This window comes from Hylobates moloch, unplaced genomic scaffold (assembly GCF_009828535.3).
Source record: "Hylobates moloch isolate HMO894 unplaced genomic scaffold, HMol_V3 SCAFFOLD_16, whole genome shotgun sequence".
Classification (NCBI taxonomy): Eukaryota; Metazoa; Chordata; class Mammalia; order Primates; family Hylobatidae; genus Hylobates; species Hylobates moloch.
The window spans coordinates 57,966,665-57,987,814 of NW_026652291.1; the positions used below are offsets into that span (position 1 = coordinate 57,966,665).

At 41.6% G+C, this 21,150-nt stretch overlaps 1 protein-coding gene across 4 annotated transcripts in view; it reads right to left on the minus strand.

Moving 5' to 3' along the window:
• Positions 1-2,495: 2,495 nt before the first annotated feature.
• LOC116484939 (monofunctional C1-tetrahydrofolate synthase, mitochondrial-like) overlaps positions 2,496-21,150 on the minus strand; it is a 34,433-nt gene continuing 15,778 nt past the window's right edge. Inside the window, exons 4-7 of one of the 4 annotated variants that reach the window (XM_032180023.2) lie at positions 19,702-19,826; positions 16,912-17,012; positions 14,458-14,592; positions 2,496-10,544 (exon numbers count right to left, since the gene is read on the minus strand). In XM_032180023.2, coding sequence (XP_032035914.1) covers positions 10,540-10,544; positions 14,458-14,592; positions 16,912-17,012; positions 19,702-19,826 — 366 coding nt within the window. In that variant the 3' untranslated portion in view covers positions 2,496-10,539. The other 3 variants (XM_032180022.2, XM_032180021.2, XM_032180020.2) reach the window with 3 other exon arrangements.

The following is a 21,150-nucleotide window of genomic DNA, read 5'->3' on the forward strand; positions in this document are numbered from 1 at the left end:
TTGTCATTGACAACATCTTATCAGGAGACAGGGTTTTGAGATCAACCATAAGAGACAAGCACACCTGAGGGGGCTGTTTATAAGCCTATACCTCCAGGTGCATATTCTCTTTCCCAGGGATGTTCCTTGCTGAGAAAAAGAATTCAGCGATATTTCTCCCATTTGCTTTTGAAAGAAGAGAAATATGGCTCTGTTCCACCCAGCTCACCGGCCGGTCAGAGTTTAAGGTTATCTCTCTTATTCCCTGAACAATTGCTGTTATCCTGTTCTTTTTTCAAGGTGCCCACATTTCATATTGCTCAAACACACATGCTGTACAATTTGTGCAATTAATGCAATTATTACAGGGTCCTGAGGCGATATACATCCTCCTCAGCTGACAGGATTAAGAGATTAAAGTAAAGACAAGCATAGGAAATCACAAGGGTATTGACTGGGGAAGTGATAAGTGTCCATGAAATCTTTACAATTTATGTTTAGAGATTGCAGTAAAGACAGGCATAAGAAATTACAAAAGTATTAATTTGGGGAACTAATAAATGTCCATGAAATCTTCACAATCCACGTTCTTCTGCCATGGCTTCAGCCGGTCCCTCCATTTGGGGTCCCTGACTTCCCACAACATACAGGTTTAACATAATTCTTATTAAAATCCTAGTGGGGTTTTTTACAAATATGGGCAGACTAAATCTAAAATTAGATAGAGAAGCAAAGTAACCAAATCACTAAAACAGTTTTAAAAAAGAATAAAGTTGGAGGAATTGTCTTACCTGATTTTAAGACTTACTATAACTACAGTAATTAAGATAATGTGGTATTGACAAAGTCATAGAGACATAAATCAATGACAAAATAAAGCCTTCCAAAATAGAGCCACACAAGGATGGCCAACTGATTTTGACAAAGTTGCAATAGCAACTCAATTGGAAAGGGATAGTCATTTCAACAAATGGTGTTTGAATACTTGGACATGAACTAGGTGAATAGGAGTGACAATGGCTGGGGACTGGAATCACATATTATTCAAAAAGCAACTAAAAATGGATCATAGATCTATGTGTAAAATATAAAACTATAAAACCTCAGCAGCACATGTCTTTAATCCCAGTACTTTAGGAGGCTGAGGCAGGAGGATTGCTTGAGACCAGGAGTTTGAAACCAGCCTGGGCAATATAGCAAGACCCTGTCTCTACAAAAGAAAAAAAATTTTAATTAGCCAGACATAGGTGCACATGCCTGTAGTCCCAGGTACTTGGGAGGCTGAGGTAGGAGGATTGCCTGAGCCCAGGAGTTCAAGTCTGTAGTGACCTATGATCATGCCACTGCACTCCAGCCTGGATGACAGAGTGAGGCCCTGTCTCTAAAAACAAACACCACCACCAAAATAAATAAAGACTTTTAAAGGAAAACATAAGAGAAATTATTTGTGACCTAGGGTTAGGCACAGAATTTGTAGATATGACACCAAACATATAATCCATAAAAGAAAATATTGATCAATTGGATATCATCAAATTAAAAACATTTGCTCTCAAGACCCTGATAAGAGCATGAAAGGAAAAGCCACAGATGGGAAAAAAATTTCAATATCATATCTGACAAAGGACTTGCATCATCCAGAATACATAGAGAATTCTATAAACTCTACACTAAGAAAATTAAAAATTCAATTTAAAAATGGTCAAAAGACTGGAACAGACAATTCATCAAAGAATATATATGGATGGCAAAAAAGAATGCTCATGAAAAGATATTCATTATCATCTATTCATAACCAATAAAAGTAACTGCGCTAAGTCAAAAAAGACAACACTGCAGTTTCTACAAATTTACTGGGACATTCACTGTTGAAGCCCTGAGTTGTCATGGAAGAAGATACCTATGCTGCAAGGAAGCCCAAGCCACATGGAGAGGCTTCAGTTGAGAGCCCCAGCTAAGGCCCCAGCCAATAGTTCACATCAATTGCCAGATGTGTGAATAAAGAGACATCCAGATGATTCTAGTCTCCAGTCATTATCACTCTTTAAAAGTCTTTATTTATTTATTTTGGTGGTGGTGTTTGTTTTTAGAGACAGGGCCTCACTCTGTCATCCAGGCTGGAGTGCAGTGGCATGATCATAGGTCACTATAATTTGGCAATTAGGAACTACCAGTGACTCACTTTTGGCAATTAGGAACTACTGGTGACTTTGCTACAGAAATGGGCATTAGGAACCATGCCTGATACAGTCCTGCCATTACTGTAGAGTGTGTTGCCTGCGAATGGAAATTTCATTCAGGTAGACTGTTTCATAAGCACATGCCCGGTTTATTCATTTATATGTATATAAAATATATATATAATATAATACATTATATATAATATAAGATATATATAAAATATAACATATATAAAATACAAAATATATTATATATAATATAAAATATATAAAAATATAATATATTATATATAATATAAATATATATATATATATAGAGAGAGAGAGAGATGGAATCTCACTCTGTGGCCCAGGCTGGAGTACAGTGGTTCAATCTCAGCTCACTGCAACCTCCTGTCCCAGCCTCCTGAGTAGCTGGGATCATAGGCACTTGCCACCACGCCCAGCTAATTTTTGTATTTTTAGTAGAGATGGGGTTTCCCCATGTTGGTCAGGCTGGTCTCAAACTCCTGACCTCGTGATCTGCCTGCCTTGGCCTCCCAAAGTGCTGGGATTACAGGCGTGAGCCACGGCACCCAGCCCATTCATTAATTTTTTTAACTCTGAATGTCTAACTTTGTATTTGAAATTAAATGAACATTGATCATAAGATTATTGCTTTGTAGCTATGAATCTGTATCTACCTTTCCCTGCAGTATTAATCATACCATTAAATAGAAATGTTAAAATAATAGTATAACTACTCTAAACTAAGAACATCAAACCATCTTCATTCAGATGTTCTCATACTTTGGCAAGATAAAGGGATGACAATTGCAGCAAAAGGGATTTTACCCACTTCATGTCCACCCAGTGATCTCATCCTGGGAGAATTTTTTTCCTTTAGGAATTGGGTGTATTTCTTTTATTTCCACTCTCATCTGTGATTAGTAGAACAAATTATTGGCTTTTAAAATTTTAAGACATTTCTTATGATTATTTCATAAATCAAAATGACTACAAGCCAAATGGACTTCTGGGAATTAGGATTACAACATTTATCTACCAAAGTTTTCCCCTAAAAAATAATAAATGACCTTCCTTTTTCTAAATGTTCCTAAGTTCACCTCTTACTTCACCATTCAACTTAATTTACTGCTCAACATATGAGAAGAAAATATCAAAGATATTTAGTTGTATCCAAAATGCTGGAAAAGACAATTCCTCTGGAAGTAAGCTTCACACTTAAAAAAGTAATGACAGATGATAAAAGGAAAAATGCAACACCATTCTGGGAATGGATGTACTTTAATGACTCATCAAAAATAATTCCCTTCCGCAGAAGAATCACTTGAACCCGGGAGGCAGAGCTTGCAGTGAGCCTAGATCGCACCCCTGCACTCCAGCCTGGCGACAGAACAAGACTCCGTCTCCAAAAGAAAATAATAATAATAATAAATAATAATAATAATTCTCTTCCCTATACTTTAGGAAAAACATAAAATTCAAACATGGGGCTAAGAGAATGTGTGTAGATGTGGGGTGGTAACGGGAAGTTTCCTTCACATGACAAAGACTTAGAACCAAAATAAGGTATTTTTGGTTCTTATTTTGGTTCCTTTAGTACAAAACTAAGGAAATGCTCAAGTTGCAGTTCTCAGGGCAACACCAGGCAAGTCAGGCTCCTAGAGGAACAGCAGCCCCGAGGATTTATGCTCATGCCGCCAGCCACAAACTTTCATCCATATAGTGTCTTCACATTCATGCAAACTGCCGTTGCAGGGGAAAATTTTGCTTTGCATTTCCTGACATTTATGCTTTTCGGTTCTGAGCCTCACATTGCACATCGACAGATTTCTGCATTCCGTTTCCTTTGAGAAACTCTCCAGGCCTCCGCTGCCTCCTTTGAAAAGTGAGGAATTGAGGCACAGTAGGGAGAGCACCATGAGTGGAGTCCTGCGACCTGTGTTCAAGTCCAGACACTGCTCCTTGCCAGCGACAATCAGGGTCAAGGCTCTCTGGTGAGCATAACGTCCAGTTTGCAGGGTTGCTGGGTGAATGCGAGGCATATATGAAAAGCCATGAAAAGGACATCTCCACACAATTATAAGGTGCTTCATTGTTACAGCTTATGTTTAAGACGTTCCCATTAAAAGATTCTAATACTGACCAGGCGTGGTGGCTCATGCCTGTAATCCCCACACTTTGGGAGGCCGAGGTGGGCGGATCACCTGAGGTCAGAAGTTGGAGACCAGCCTGACCAACATGGAGAAACTCTGTCCCTACTAAAAATACAAAATTAGCTGGGTGTGGTGGCGCATGCCTGTAATCCCAGCTACTCAGGAGGCTGAGGCAGGAGAATCATTTGAACCTGGGAGGCGGAGATTGCGGTGAGCTGAGATTGCACCATTGCAGTCCAGCCTGGGCGAGAAGAGCAAAACTCTGTCTCAAAAAAATTTTTTTTTTACATGCTAATTCCACTTCCTTAAAAAGCATTCACATTGGAGAAGGGGTGGAAGAGGAAGCCAGATTCTGCTGATAGTGCAGAAAAGCAAATGGGACATGACCTGCTGCCAGTCGGCTGAAGGTGATGCTTCCCGCCTGTTCTCTGCGGGAGACAGGCCTGCAGCCCTTCTTCCAGAATTGGGGTAGGCTCTCTTTTGTGCAGTATACACTTCACTTCCCCATCCCCTGAAGACCACAAAGATTTATTTGTGGTTGGCCACAGGTGACTACAAAGTAACACAAGCGTCATGGAGGCTGAAACTTACCCCATAGCTAAGAAGTACATTAAAGCTCCAGATGAAGTTTCCCACAGAAAAATCGGAAAGGAGGTCAATATGATTCCACTGCAGTGGAACTGGCTTCGCAATCCCATGACCCTAACACCATTTATACTATTATATCTATGAGAAAATACATTCCATGTTCAGACCAACCTTCAAACATTTAGAACATAATCCAATGAGACTGAAATTAGAATATTTTGCCTAATAAGGTACAGGAAGGGCATCGTAAAAGGGAGGTAATGTTGGGAAAACTGGAGATAGATGGTGTTTTAATTATGTTTTTACTCACATATTTGATATAGCAACAATACATCATTTCTTCTCAATTTCAGTTCCTCAGCTTAAATTCTGAACCACCTAAGACCAATCAGTCTGTTAATTACATGCCCCCACCCCCGGCTATTTTTTTTTTAGATGGAGTCTCACTCTATCACCCAGGCTGGAGTGCAGTGGCGCGATCTCAGCTCACTGCAAGCTCCGCCTCCCAGGTTCACGCCATTCTTCTTCCTCAGCCTCCCGAGTAGCAGGGACTTCAGGTGCCCGCCACCACGCCCTGCTAATTTTGTTTTTGTATTTTTTTTTTTTTTTAGTAGAGACATGGTTTCACTGTGTTAGCCAGGATGGTCTCGATCTCCTGACCTTGTGATCCACCTGCCTCGGCCTCCCAAAGTGCTGGGGTTACAGGTGTGAGCCACCGTGCCCGCCACACAGCCCCTTCTTGGTCTCATGCCCATTAGTTTGAATATATCATCTCACAAATCCTTCCCTCAGCACTGCTAAGTATAATGGCATAAAGTCTAATAAAGATTTTTTTGGCTTTCTAAAAAGTTCTATTCACCTTCTTCCCTGGTATTAACAAACAGAGCAATATCAGACAGAAGCAAGAGGGGTAAGTGGGAAGCTGACCCCCTAAATCTGTCAAACAAAGCTCAGAGGCGGACACTATTTAGTGCACTTAATTCCACACTACTGATGACCTAGGCTACTGATGGCCTCAGCCACTTGCTAAGTACGAGGCTGTGATGCCCAGGAGGGTCCGGCACTTTTTTATCCATCTCACCCACAGCAGGCAGGGGTGGGGATGAACTCACATAACTGAGGCTGTCTTGTGTGTCACCCCTGCCCTCTCCGAAGGTGCTCACCATCCCCTCTGAAAGGGGAGCCTGGATAGCTGGTGATGAGCCCCAGGCCTCAGGGAGGGGAGAGCATTCAGTCTGCTTCAGCTCAACTCTCTTAACAAGTATGGCTCTGGGATTACAAACATCAAAATAAAATAAGAGTGAATTCAACACAAGTCGAATGTCTAGGGTCTTGGTCTCTCTTATCTGAGGTGGCAGGTGCTTTTTGGTTTTCAAGATTAGAGATTAGACTTTATGTGATGATCTGGAATAAGAGCTGACATGGGACAGTGTTAAAAACACAGGCTGTTTTGCCACCTCTACCATTTTTTAATCACATGATCTTTGCAAAGTCTCCTAAGCCTCAGTTTCCTCATCTGTAATGTGGGGAGCATGACAGTCCTGCCTAACAGAATAAATGTGAAGATCACTGAGATAACAGGAGTACAAGACAGTGCCTGGTTCAGAGTAGCCATTCTGTCAATTAACATTGGCTGTCATTACTGTCACTACAGCACATTACTGCTTTAAGTGCATTCCATCCTGTTAAAAGGAGAATTGTCATGTAACTCACTAATGCAGTGCAGTTTAAAAGCTAGAGTTCCTCCCTTCTCCTGTTTGGAACAGACATTATTCTTTTTTCAAGAAGTCATCCTTTCACATGTGTAATACAAGTGCATTTAGAATTTTCCAAATCACTTTTAAAAGTCTTTCATGAGCCATGCCATGCACTAAATTTAAACTGAAAAAGATTTTGTAATAGTTCAGCTTTGCTCAAAAAACAAAAAAAAAACCTCTAAAAACCCTAGACACTTTGATCCTTCAAAGGTGAAAGACCTATATTTTTTCCTTCTGTGAATACCAGTTTTGAGGGTTTCTGTGCTCAGGAGGAGAGGGAGAAATGAGATCCTCTGAGAAAAACAAAATAAAACGGTTCTCTGATTTCTAGGTTATTTCTTCGGCATGCAGCTGAGGTTTACCTCATCTCCCAGCTGGAGACCATTTCAGCATTGTTCGGCTGTGCCCTAACCACAGGTTCAGAGGAGACTCCCGAGGGAGCAGGGCCCCACCATACCTGCCCACCTCTCCCTTCCATGCGGAGGGCACCACTCCACCTTGTAAACACCAAATACAAAACCACACCCACTTCAGACTGGTTTTGGCATCAGAGTGAAATAATCAGGGTCAGGAAGAGGTTATCTCCAAATCTATGCTCATTCTTGAGAGTGAAGCCAACAGTGTCATTCCCCTGCAGGCCCAGGATGCTGGTGTGGGGGCCTGCGTTTGGGTGGAGGAAAGGCGGGGGGTTCCCTAGCCCTGCCCAAAAACACTAGCTCCAGTGCCTTGGCTTCCTGACATGTGACACTCCACAGCATATGGCTAATTTGGACAAATGCCCAGGCCTTCTTCCTCTCCCCACCTCTAGGGTCTCCGTGGAAATGCTCAACGCATCTCCAAGCCTGGAAAAGATGCTCAGAAACAGAATAGGAAATTTATTCTCGATTTTCAACCATACACCTCAACGGGCGTAAGTTACAAAGCTGCCAAACACAGAAGTCTATTCTGGTTTCTGTGGAACGCTAAGAAGTTCAATTCTTCATGCTCAGGCTCCATGGAGATTTTATACCTAATCACTGTCCATAGAATATCCTTCCGTTTAGACAGACAGACAGAGAAAGGATTGATTTCTATTTGTAACTAACTGGATATAACTATTCTTTAAACCTACAGAGCCTGAAAGTAGTAAGTGGCCCATCAGGGATCTCCAGCCCACATGTTTGGAAGTAGAGTGACTTCCGAGTAACAAGAGGCATGGGAAGGAAGAGGTCCACAGCTTTGGAGGAAGGCACTCTGTGACATCACTTAAAGTTGATAATAATCTACTGAGGACTGGAAGATGAGCCTGACTGGCCAGAGCTGGGCACCTGCCCTGGTCAGTCCCTCCTCTCTCTGGGATGTTGTCTCATGGTAGTCTTGCTTTTGGTTTCACTCCCTTGGCCAATATGCTGCTGGGAGACCTCACAGAGAGCTGGAGACACTCTCTCCTCCCCCCACCCACACAATGGAAGCATGTAATACCAGGCTTCCAGTGAGGGACCCTAAGTCACACCATTTTACTAGTTTATCTACTTACGATTTGAGCGATTTGCCTAATTGACCCATATATTTCTTTTCCTCCAGCCTGCACTCTGGGTTGGAGTGCAGTGGTGCAATCTCAGCTCACTGCAACCTCAACCTCCCCAGGTTCAGGTGATCATCCCACCTCAGCCTCCAAAGTACCTGGGACTACCGCCGCCACGCCTGGCTAATTTTTGTACTTTTTTAGAGATGGGGTTTTGCCATGTTGCCAGGCTGGTCTCAAACTCCTGGGCTCAAGCAATCTGCCCTCCTCAGCCTCCCAAAGTGCTGGGATTACAGGCGTGAACCCCTGCACCCGGCCCACATTAGTATTTAATTCCATTCCCACAACTGCCCCATCAAGTAGGGAATATTATGATTGCCTTTCTACACGAGGAAACAGGCTCAGAGCAGCAACAGCTAAGGCTTGAGCCCAGAGCTGTGTGTCCCCAAAGCCTATGCTCTACTGCTTAATGAGAACACAAATGTCGTGCTGGACTGGAAACCTTCAAAGGCAGTTTCTAGTGGTTGCAGCAGGCTGCCTGATAACCGGAAGGTCAGCCCACACCGGTAAGACTACCTGTAGTTTAAGAGATGGTAGACAGAACTCTAGTGTTACACAGTCACACCCGATGCCCAAACCTTTCACCCTCAGCTTTGGAAATCTCCAGCCAGATGTCCCACAGCAGGTATGTGTTGAGGGGATGGGGGGTCTTGTTCCATGTCAGGTACAAATAAGCACATCAGAAATGCCTGTCAAAGATAACCTCCTTCTACTTAGTAGCCATAATCCTAAGCTTATTCTCTTTTTTCCTTAACTCGTTTACCATTGCCAATAAGGAGAAGTTAAATAGACTATAATCTTAAAATGCACTTTTATTCTTGGTTGATTAAACTGGACAACAAAAATCCCCATCTGGGCCAGGCACAGTGACTCAGGCCTATAATTCCAGCACTTTGAGAGGGCCTCGTGGGTGGATGACTTGAGGCCAGGAGTTCGAGACCGGCCTGGCCAACATGGCGAACCTCCATCTCTACTAAAAATATAAAAATTAGCTAGGCATGGTGGTGCTCGCCTGTAATCCCAGCTACTCAGGTGGCTGAGGCAGGAGAATCTCTTGAACCCGCGAGTCAGAGGTTGTAGTGAGCCGAGATCACGCCACTGCACTCTAGCCTGGGTAACAGAGTGAGCCTCTGTCTCGAGGGGAAAAAAATCCCTATCTGTTGTTAAAATGTTTACTTCCAGTGTTTTTCACAGTGAAGCTTTTCCAAGGGTGTACCAGGTGTGGACAGTGTCTGTCCCGATTGGGTGCCCCAGGATACTAACCCATGCCTAGGTGGCTTTTTGCACCACTGTGGCCTCCAGACAGCCATTGAGTGGTACAATCCACATATTACCATGTCTCCATATTACCATGACTCCAAGGAAGGCTAGAATTCCTACTCAGGAAATGAATGGCAAGGGTTTTCTGCCCCATACATTCTTCTTATAAAAATACAACAACAGAATAGTGACAATTCAAACGTCAGGCAGACACAGGGAGGCATATGGGTTACGGGAGGTATGTGGCTAGTGAAAGACTAGCTGCTAACATGGAAGACACAGGCTGTCATTTGTGGTGGGACAGGAGCCTCACATAGGTAGGTAGGCCAGGTAGAGGGGGACAAGTATGGGGTGGGGCCATGAACATTTCTTCCCATATTTTTGGCTACAAAGATGAAGCAATAATAAGAATGAAAGTTGATAGCCTCTAACGTTCGCAATGGTGCCACTATAAATACCAAGGACTTAGGGAAAGAAACGTGTGTGCAACATCAACTATGAAAGAGAACCTTCTGGTCCATATGAAAACAAGAATGTTATCCGATGACTAGATTCTCCAGAAAGTGAAGCCACTTAATCGTTCTCAAAGTTTGAGTGAGATTCATCCCAAAGTACAGAGACAAGGTGATTTATTTCCGTAATAAAAAAGTACTTTGAAAAATGTCTTTGTTTTTCAAAAATACAGATACAACTAGCAAAAGTATCTTTGACAGCTGCGAAAACATTCAATTGCCAAGGAAGGTATTTTCTCTCGTCACCACAGCTGTTCAGTGCAGGGCAAGGTTTATTTTCCTCTTCCACTGAGCTTCCAAATCAAAATTTCTGGGCTCTCAAGTGCAAAATATTGCCCTTGAATTTCCTTGGATAGGCTGCCACCATGTGGTGACTGCTAAAAACGCACACAGGTTCAGGTTTCATTGCAAGGCTGCCTTCCTGAGCTGTCTTAACCCAGGCATTACATAAATTAGATCCACCTGCCATGCAAAGATTCCAAATCTGCTGAGACATCTGGCTTCCCTGGCAGGATTACAATTTACTCCTCATTTCCATTCTCACCCTGCAACATGAGGAACATGTATTTTTAGATCACATTCTGTAGTAACTGATTGTACTTAACGCATTCATTTAAAACTTCACTTTGCTTGAAATCTGTGAGCTGTACCGTCATTTTTAAAAACGAAAAACAATCATTTCTGACATAAAAATGAAAACAATAACCTAACATACCTAGACAACACCTATTGCCCAGTTTAAGAAAAAAGGCGTGAAGGTGTCTGGGTTTTCTTTCCATCTATATCCACATCCTTGCCTCAATAAATGCTTTTTGGATCCGGCTCGTAGTTTGCATTATTTCTTTATATTTTTACTTCATTTGCATGGAATTCTAATATATATATATTAGGATTATATAATTAATACATAATAATATAATATATATATTAAACAGTGATCTAAATGTCCTGACCTAAATATATATATTGATTCTATACATATGTTAGGATTATATATAATACATATGTATGTATGTATTAGATTACATATATATATATTGTGTTGCTTTCAGACATATATAAATGGTGTTATATGAAATACATCCTTCTGCAACTTGGGTTTTTGTTCACTGAAAAGTGTTTTAAAAAATTCTTCCAGCCCGGGCACGGTGGCTCATGCCCCTAATCTCAGCAATTTGGGAGGTCGAGGTGGGCAGATGACCTGAGGTCAGGAGTTCCAGACCAGCCTGGCCAACACAGTGAAACCCTGTCTCTACTAAAAATACAAAAATTAGCGGGGCATGGTGGCATACACCTGTAGTCCCAGCTACTCGGGAGGCTGAGGCAGAAGAATCACTTAAATGCAGGAGACAGAGGTTGCAGTGAGCCGAGATCACGCCACTGCACTCCAGCCTGGGGGATAGAGCGAGACTTCATCTCAAACAAACAAACAAAACAAAAAAACATGTTGCTATCTACAGCTCTAGTTTATGAATTTTCACTGCTTGTATATCATTCTGTTTTGTGAACATACGTCTATGCATACTCTACATGCAACTATACTGATTTATCCATTCACTCTGATGGGCATTTAGGTCACTGTTTCAATACTTGTTGCGGCGCACTTGGTTTCTCAAGTCGCCTGCTTGGCCCTCTTCCAAGTTGTACTTTCCTTCTTTCCTTTCCTTACTGTTCTAGAGCTTTTTGCTAGACTTTCCATCCTGCTCTGAAACTTGCCTCAGTCTCTCCTTCAGCCTTAAGGCCCTCAGTCCAATTCTTTCTTCTGAGGAGGCAAGAGCTGAAGTTGTTGCAGACCTGTACACCAGCACGAACTCGGGATAACGCAAATAGCTGCCACCGGTAACATATTTGGTGCAAGTGACTCGGATACATTCCCTAGTGGTCATCAAGCTCCAGAAGATGCTCAGGGAGGGATACCGTCCTCTCAATATTCAAGAGTCACCGTTCTACAGGGGACCACTGCCTGCCCATCAGTGAAGGCGAAATCCTGCCCCTGTCTCCGTTGCACCTGGCTGGATACCGCTTTCACCAACTCACGGAGCCAACTCAGCCCTGACAGCAGACCCACAGAATCACCACTGCCCTTCTGTCTTAAACAAACAAACAAACAAAACTTTTTGCACTATAAACATGCTGCTCTGACCATTTGTAAATACACCTTTGTATATATATGGGCAAGTTTTGTCTATGATATGTGTGTGTGTATATATATATATATATATATACACTTATTATTATTATTATTATTATTATTATTTTGAGACGGAGTTTCATTCTTGTTGCCCAGGCTGGAGTGCAATGGCGTGATCTCGGCTCACCGCAACCTCTGCCTCCTGGGTTCAAGCGATTCTCCTGCCTCAGCCTCCCGAATAGCTGGGATGACAGGCATGCGCCACCACATGTGGCTAATTTTATATTTTTAGTAGAGATGGGGTTTCTCCATGTTGGTCAGGCTGGTCTTGGACCCCTAACCTCAGGTGGTCTGCCTGCCTCAGCCTCCCAAAGTGCTGGAATTATAGGGGTGAGCTACCATGCCCAGCCAGATGATATATATTTAGAGTGAAATTCCTGGGTCAAAGAGTAGCTCATACTCCATTAAACTGCTTTCCAAAATGCCTACTTCAAATTTAAACTCCTGCCAGCAATATATGAATTCCCATAGCTCCAGACATTTGTCAATATGTCTAACTGGCACTTTTTACCTACTGCCAATATGACTGGTGAGCAAACACAGTCAGAAACCAGACAGCTTTTCACGTGTCTTTTAAACCTCAGGTTCTTCATCTGTTAGTGGCTTGTCATGTGTCCATTTTTCTAACAGATTGTCTTTGTCTCACCGATTCGTAGGAATCTTTTATAAGATACTAATTACTGGCTGAATGTTTGTTGTAAATATCTTCTACACTATAGCTGTCTTTTCACCTTTTTAAGAACTTCTTTTCAGAAAGAAAAACTTTGGGCTTTTAAAAAATTTGAATGTAGTCAGATTTATGTATCTTTTCTTTAGCAATCTGTGGTTTTGGGGTCTCTTAAGCTATCCTTCGAATGCCAACATCTTAAATGCATATGGCTATATTTTTTTCTATAAGTTTTGCTTTCCACATTTAGGTATTTTAATATAGAAGGGATTTTTATATGTAGTATCAGGTTAGTAATCACATGCTAGACTCACATACATAACTAGTTAAGTCAGCATCATTTTTAATAGTTAATGTTTTAGTTTTTGTTTGTTTTTTTTTTGAGACGGAGTCTCACTCTGTCACCCAGGCTAGAGTGCAGTGGCACGACTGCAGCTCACTGCAACCCCTGCCTCCCAGGTTTAAGAGATTCTCCTGCCTCAGCTTCCTGAGTAGCTGGGATTACAGGCTTGCGCCAACACGCCCGGCTAATTTTTTTGTATTTTTAGGAGAGACGGTGTTTCACCATATTGGTCAGGCTGGTCTGAAACTCCTGAGCTCAAGTGATTCGCCTGCCTCAGCCTCCCAAAGTTCTGGGATTACAGGTGTAAGCCACCACACCAGGCCTTTAATAGTTAATCTTTTCCCCATTGATCTGCAGTACCTGCTCTCAAGCTTCCATATATGCATCAATTTCCACTTTCTTCTGTTCCGATTGTCTGTTTGCCTACCATATTATCCTAATTACTGTAAGTGCATAATAATTCACACTATGTGGTGGGAATGCCTCCCACCTAGTTTTTCCACAAAATTGTCTTGACTGTCTTTGTCCTTTATGCTTCCATTTGGATTTCAGAATCAGATTGTCAAATTCTACAAAAAATATGTCAGGAACTTATAATTTGCAGACAATTAATATCTTTAAGATATTGCATCTTCTCCGTGAAGATGATACCTCTGCTTTTATATAGGTCTTCTTAATAATTTTCATCAAAATTATAATTACTTTCAAAGGGTCATAATGGATACTAGATTTACCAAATGACTGTTCTGCACTTACTATGGTGAGAATTTAGTTTTTAATCATAATGTGGTGAATTACAGTGATAGATTTTCTCATGTTCAATCACCTGGAAATCCAAAAATAAACCCTACTTCCTGCTGTATTTTGTGTTCTCAGATTTCGCTCATGATTATTTCATTTATATTCATAGCTGAAACTGGCCTGTTAATTTTCCTTTAGCATCTTGTCCTTGTTTGGTTTGGCACTCATAAAGTCTGTTAGGCCAGGTTCCTTCTTTTTCCATTTGCTGGAGAAAAGGATTGTATTAGAATGATCTGTTCATTGTTTGATAGAGCTCATTTGTAAAACCACCTGTTGCCTTTTCTTGTTTGTTTGTTTGGTGAGTAGACTGATTCGATGTCTTTAATGGATATGGGTCTATTCAATTTTCTTCCTCTAATTTCTTGAATTAAGTGCTTAGCTTATAAATTTCTAGACTTTCTTCTGTTCTAACATAAGCCTACAAGATGTATGTTTCCAACATGAAATTTACCTTACTTTGAAGCTGGCGTGTTTTCCACTGGATGCTCATTGTCATGGACCCTTTTCTCTGGAACAGGCATTGTAAAGCAGCTTCCAAAGACTCATGGGCCCCCACTACCAAAATCTTCTTTCCATCTAGGTTGACACCTACTAACCAAATGAAAATTCAATATTATATTCAAAACTTCAGATCTTTCCTTTAAGAACTTTATCTTAAGAAAAAAAGACCCTTTTAGGCTGGGTGTGGTAGCTCACACCTGTAATTCCAGCACTTTGGGAGGCCGAGGCAGGCAGATCACTTCAGGTCAGGAGTTCAAGATCAGCCTGGCCAACATGGTAAAACCCCGTCTCCACTTAAAATATAGAAAATTAGCCAGGCGTCATGGCACATGCCTGTAATCCCAGCTACTTGGAAGGCTGAGGCAGGAAAATCACTTGAACCTGGGAGGCAGAGGTTGCAGTGAGCCAAGATCACGCCACTGCACTCCAGCCTGGGCAACAGAACAAGAATGTCTCAACAACAACAAAAAACCCTTTTAAAACTTGACCTTTCTCAGCACCAACCTACAATGACTATGAACTAGGAGTGGGGTGTTATAATCAACAAAAGTTCTCTATTCAAACCCTTTTGGTTCCAATTCCTGTTGCTGAATTTCTTTCCACAATATGTAACTATAATTAAGCAGCCTAATTTACTCTTTTCTTTGAGTACTTTCTAATGAAGTGGCTCAGAATCTTCATCTTGATAATCCATGTAATGAAAAAGCACTGTATATATGGATTATTTCATAGACTTGAACTTAATATTACTGTCCCAAAAGCATATATATCCTGAATGTTAACCTTTTAATAAAACTTCGCCATATATTTTTGAAATTTTTCTTTGATTGTTGGATGTTCAGGGGTAGGGAGGGGCATTTGCTTCATTTCTATTCAAATTGGAGTAGAGAAAAATATTTCGTTAGTTCAATTTTTTCTTCTCCTTTTTTTTTTTTTTTCAGATAGGATCTTGCTTATTGCCCAGGATGGAGTGCTGTGGTGTGATCACAGCTCACTGAAGCCTTGATCTCCCAGGCTCCAGCGATTCTCCTACCTCAGCCTCCCGAGTACCCGGGACTACAGGCACATGTCACCACACCTGGCTAATTTAAAAAAAATTTTTTTTGGTAGAGATGGAGTCTCTCTGTGTTCCCCAAGCTGGTCTCAAACTCCTGGGCTCAAGCAATCCTCCCACCTTGGCTCCACAAAGTGCTGGGATTACAGGTGTGAGCTACTGTGCCGGCCCAATTAGTTGAATCGTTATATTCTCAGAAAGCCCTTAAATATATAAATACTTGGTAGTAATTTACTCATTAAATTTAATAATGAAGAAAGAGAAAATATTCATTTCTATTACACTGACATAAAAATGCCAAGTCAAGGGGACAACAATGGAAATTAAGTCCTGACTACTGAAAAGCAAGCTGCTCACCAATAAATCCCAACCTAGGTTCCTGTGCCGTAAACTACATCTAATGGCTTCTTCCTTCTTTCTTCTTTCTTTTCTTCTCTCTTCTCTCTTCCTCTTCCTCTTCTTCCTTTTCTTCCTCTTCTTCCTCTTCTTCCTTCTTCTTCCTCCTCCTCCTCCACATCTAATGGCTTCTTCCTTCTTTCTTCTTTCTTCTCTCTTCTCTTCCTCTTCCTCTTCTTCCTTTTCTTCCTCTTCTTCCTCTTCTTCTTCCTCCTCCTCCTCCTCCTCCTCCTTCCTCTTCTTCCTCTTCTTCTTTTTTTGAGGCAGGGTCTTGCTATATTGCCCAGGCTACAGTGCAGTGGTGCAATCACAGCTCACTATAACCTCAAACTCCTGGGCTCAAGCGATCTTCCCGACTGAGCCTCCAGCATAGCTGGGACTACACGTGCACACCACCATACCCAGATAATTTTTAAATTTTTTTTGTAGAGACAAGGTCTCAGTATGTTTGCCCAGGCTGGTCTCGAACTCCTGGCCTGAAGTGATCCTCTGGCCTTAGCCTCACCTAGCACTGAGATTATAGGCATGAGCCACTGTGCCTGGCCTCATTTAAGTCTTCAATATAAGTCTTATCTAAGGCTACATATTGACAGATTTAGTAAGCTGAAGCTGGAAATATATTTTACTGTGGTTACTTTGACTGTTTCGTGAGAGAAACTGAGCATGTTTAAAACAGGGCTAATCATTTATCTCTACTAATTTCTCTTTTAATTTATAAGATGGTCTTACTAGAAAAAGTTTCTAGGTATTCATTTGTATCTCCCAAAAGATGAGAAAAATAAAAAAAGGCAATGTGAAATATCACTTCTATGTTCAGTTAGAATCTTCTAGAAACATCCTAAAAGGATATCATAGTAATAATAAAAAAATTTTTAATTCTTCCCCAAGCAAATCCTTATTAAAAATAATGTAAATACCAATAAATAGAAATCAGCAGCATTTCTCAAGGAGCATCCTACCTGATTTTTCAAGAAGTTCAATTACAGCTTTGGCAACAGGTGAAACAAAACATTCATGGGCATCCCCTCCCGCCAACTTCCCCAGGTTTATGTCTGTTACTCTGAATCAGAAAATAAAGGAGTAGGTTAAGTCAAAGCCCAGCCAAAAAAATCACTCACATGTAATGTACATATATTAACCCCAAATAACATCCAAATCAATGTTTGATAGATAGAATACATAAAAATGAATTAAAGAGGGCCAGGCATGGTGGCTCACGCCTGTAATCCCAGCACTTTGGGAGGCTGAGGCAGGTGGATCACATGAGGTCAGGAGTTCGAGACTAGCCTGGCCAACATGGCGAAACCTCGACTCCACTAAAAATACAAAAAGTAGCTGGGCATGATGGCACGTGCCTGTAATCCCAGCTACTAGGGGGCTGAGGCAGAGGTTGCAGTGAGCTGAGATCATGCCACTGCACTCCAGCCTCGGCAACAGAGCGAGACTTTGTCTCAAAAAACAAAAAACCAAAACCCATAAAGAGAAAGCAGGCAATAAAGGCCATTCATTTTCTAAGGCAGTACCTTAGGAAACTCCACCCTGGCCCTGACCTTGGGTGTTCTGGTTCTGCCAGTATACCAGGACACAGCCTAAGGCCATACAGGGCTTCACTTCGCAACTCCAGGGAGCTCCTTTCAATGGACCCCCATGGACTAGCATCCCTAGGGTCACACAGCAGCATGGTCCTGCAGTCCCTTCAAAACCCAGAACCAATCCTATAAATCTGGAGTGACCCAGTAAGACCTGGGATTGAGGCACAGGTCACAGGTCTGATTTCAACATGACCTTAATATTTATCTCCTTGAGAAGTCGGGGTGGGGGGCAGTGGAAAAAATGAGTGACCGCACAATTCTGAAGGGTCCTGTGCCTTTCCCTGTTCAAATCTAGGACAAAACATTCCACAGCTATCTAGCCTAAACTGAGCACGTCAATCCCAGTTAGTAACAGAATGAAGACATTTAGAACCATTTTCATAATTTCTCCTTTTACTCTCTGTTGTTGTTGTTTGGCTTGGTTTTTCCTGGCTGGGCCTCAGCATGAATTCCTCTCCTTTTATGAAAGACTTGAAACTATGCCCTAGGCCGTTCAAGTTCTGAAAGTTTTCTCATTGATTAGTGCTTATTCTCCTTTTAAAGTTAGTATACGACAGGACTGGAGATTGTTGTTGTTTTTTAAAAAACTGTTTAATTATTTACTTAAAAATAGAGACAAGGGGCCGGGCATGGTGGATCACTCCTGTAATCCCAGCACTTTGGGAGGCCGAGACAAGCAGATCATGAGGTCAGGAGATCGAGACCATCCTGGCTAACACCGTGAAACTCCGTCTCTACTAAAAGTACAAAAAATTAGCCAGGTGTGGTGGTGGGCACCTGTATTCCCAGCTACTTGGGAGGCTGAGGCAGGAGAATGGTGTGAACCCTGGAGGCAGAGCTTGCAGTGAGCCGAGATCGTGTCACTGCACTCCAGCCTGGGCGACAGAGCGAGACCCTGTCTCAAAAAAAAAAAAATAGAGACGAGGTCTCACTATGTTGGCCAGGCTGATCTTGACCTCCTGAGATCAAGTGATCCTCCTCCCTTGGCCTCCCAAAGTGCTAGGATTACAGGTGCAAGCCACTGTGCCCGGCCAGGACTGGAGGTGTTCATGACACCTTTTCAGTCTGTGTTTGGGTCTATGGCTAGAATGGATGATTCCTGGGTGTCTCAGGAAGGTGGCAGCCTCCCCATCCAGCCCCTGCAGGGCCTACCAGATCTGGAATCTAACTTTATAAATCTGCTTACAACCTATAACCGTAAACACATTGTGTTTTTTTTGGCCACAGTAAGAAACACTTCCTATATTTCAATGGAGGAAAATGGGGTTTTAATCCCCAGGAAGCATGCTTATCCCCCACTGGAGACGGCCAGTATCCTTTGTTCTACGAAGCTTATGTCACTCCATGACATGAACCACAGCCCAACATTACAGCACCCAATAGTTATGATGTTCCCCTCCAAATTTCAAATAAAACCTTGTGTTACTAAGAAAAGTATTTATTTTGCTTTTCTCAACCGGCCTGGGACTAAGACAGAATATGGTACTGCTGGGGAATCAGGTTTCTAAGTTTTTTTCTCTGGTCTGATAGAATTACCAAGGAAAAAACTATTAGAAGAATAGAGCTGGCTCAAGATTGTATAAGTCAGACTGAAACTTATTAAATTAATCTGATGGTGTAAGATCATATGGCACCGAAGCACTATAAAAGGGCTAATGTATTTTCCAAAATATGTAACTTTTGCATGCAGAATTTTAAAAGGCTACAGATGGCCAGGCATGGTGGCTCACGCCTGTAATCCCAACATTTTGGGAGGCTGAGGCGGGTGGATCAGGAGGTCAGGAGATCGACACCATCCTGGCCAACATGGTGAAACCCCATCTCTACTAAAAATACAAAAATTAGCCAGGCGTGGTGGCACATGCCTGTAATCCCAGCTACTCAGGAGGCTGAGGCAGGAGAATCGCTTGAACCCAGGAGGTGGAGGTTGTGGTGAGCCAAGATCACGCCACTGCACTCTAGCCTGAGCAACAGAGTGAGACTCCATCTCAAAAAAAAAAAAAAACCTACAGACTCCTGAAATATTTAAAATGACTTTTTTTCATCTAATTACTGACACAGTTGAGATAAATAGAAGAAATTTAGAAAAATAAAAGCAGGCACAATAGAAAAAGGGATTTAGCCATAAAGGTTGATTATTTGATTTTCTTTTCTTACCCATCCACATCTTTTTCTGGTTTCAAGGCATTGAGGACTTCATTGCTAAACAAGTTCTCAGATATCTGAAGGGCAAGGCCATGTACTCCGGTATCTTCATTAATCTTTAAGATTTCATCTATAATCTAAAGAGAAAACAAAAAAACAAAACAGAAATTAGTTTTGTGAAAATGAGACCCAACAAAGGACGCTTTATATAAAAAGTGGATTCATGAAAATGCATCTGTTATAGTTTGTTGTTGTTTTGCTCCTTGCTGAAGACTTGGTGTAAAGCATAATAAAAAGCCTATTTTTTTCTTTTCATCATGTGTACAAGGCTCAAAAAAAATTAAAAGGCTTAGCTGAATATTTAGTGACTTCTCTGCCTTTCTATGGCTCTACTCTGTGCCAGAAAAAGACAAAACAGTACAAAACCAAAGCTCAACAGCTATTAAGGTTTAGATAGACAAAGGACACATCTCTGTCAACAAACATACTTTAAGCCAAACACTGCCAGTTTTCAGGAAGGACAGGAAGCATGAATCTGAAGCATTCCAACCTGGCCCAGCTAAGCCTGTGCGTTTCAAACACAATGTGTTCAACACAGCTCACTAATCATGACGTCCAAGCAGTCACAGAGGCCCTCGGGTTATCTGGACCTCAGTGACACATAAGAAGCCTTTCCAAAGGCTTATGCTAGAAACATTCTTAGCATGCCCAGCTCCTTTTATGGGAAACACAAATAATTCACTATTCAGGAAAAAGACCAAGCTACACTTTGGGAAGCTAATGAATGTCTGGGTGTGTCTCTAAATAAGCAATGCTTTGTCCTCTCTATTTTATGCCAGGAGATAAGATCCTGATTCATATCACTTAACAAAAATATTTGCTCATAAGTTAGAAGATACTTATCTTTGCATATAGATCTCACTCAGAGGCTCTGAGGAAGGGTTGATTTACCATTTTTGTTTCATTGCCTAGCAAAAATCACTACCTGTGCAGTGGCAGGGGAAACCATTTGAGGTACAAAATCAGAAAGAAAGCTTTGTTTCATTCATGCGGCATTCTTTCATTCATTCAACAAATGGTTTGAGCACCTACTCTGTATCACTTCTAAGTAAAGGAAATACAGCTATAAAAAAAAACTGTCCTCGTGGATCTTATACTCTAGTGGAGGAGGGAAGTTCCTCCCTTCCAAATTATAATAATAATAATAAAATCACTGGAAAGAATAAATGACATGCAGAAAAATAAAGGTTCAGTGGGGTAAAAGGCTAACAGAGTGATGGGTGGAGGGGTGGTCAGAGGCCATGATGTCCAAGCAGAGACCAGAGTGAAGTGAGGAAACTACTGTCACCTGTACCAAGCATTTGGTAGAAGCAACAAATGCCAACATAAATCTTAATTAATAAATTAAGGTACTTACTCTTTTTCAATATAACACCATACAAATTCACTCTATTAGAATTT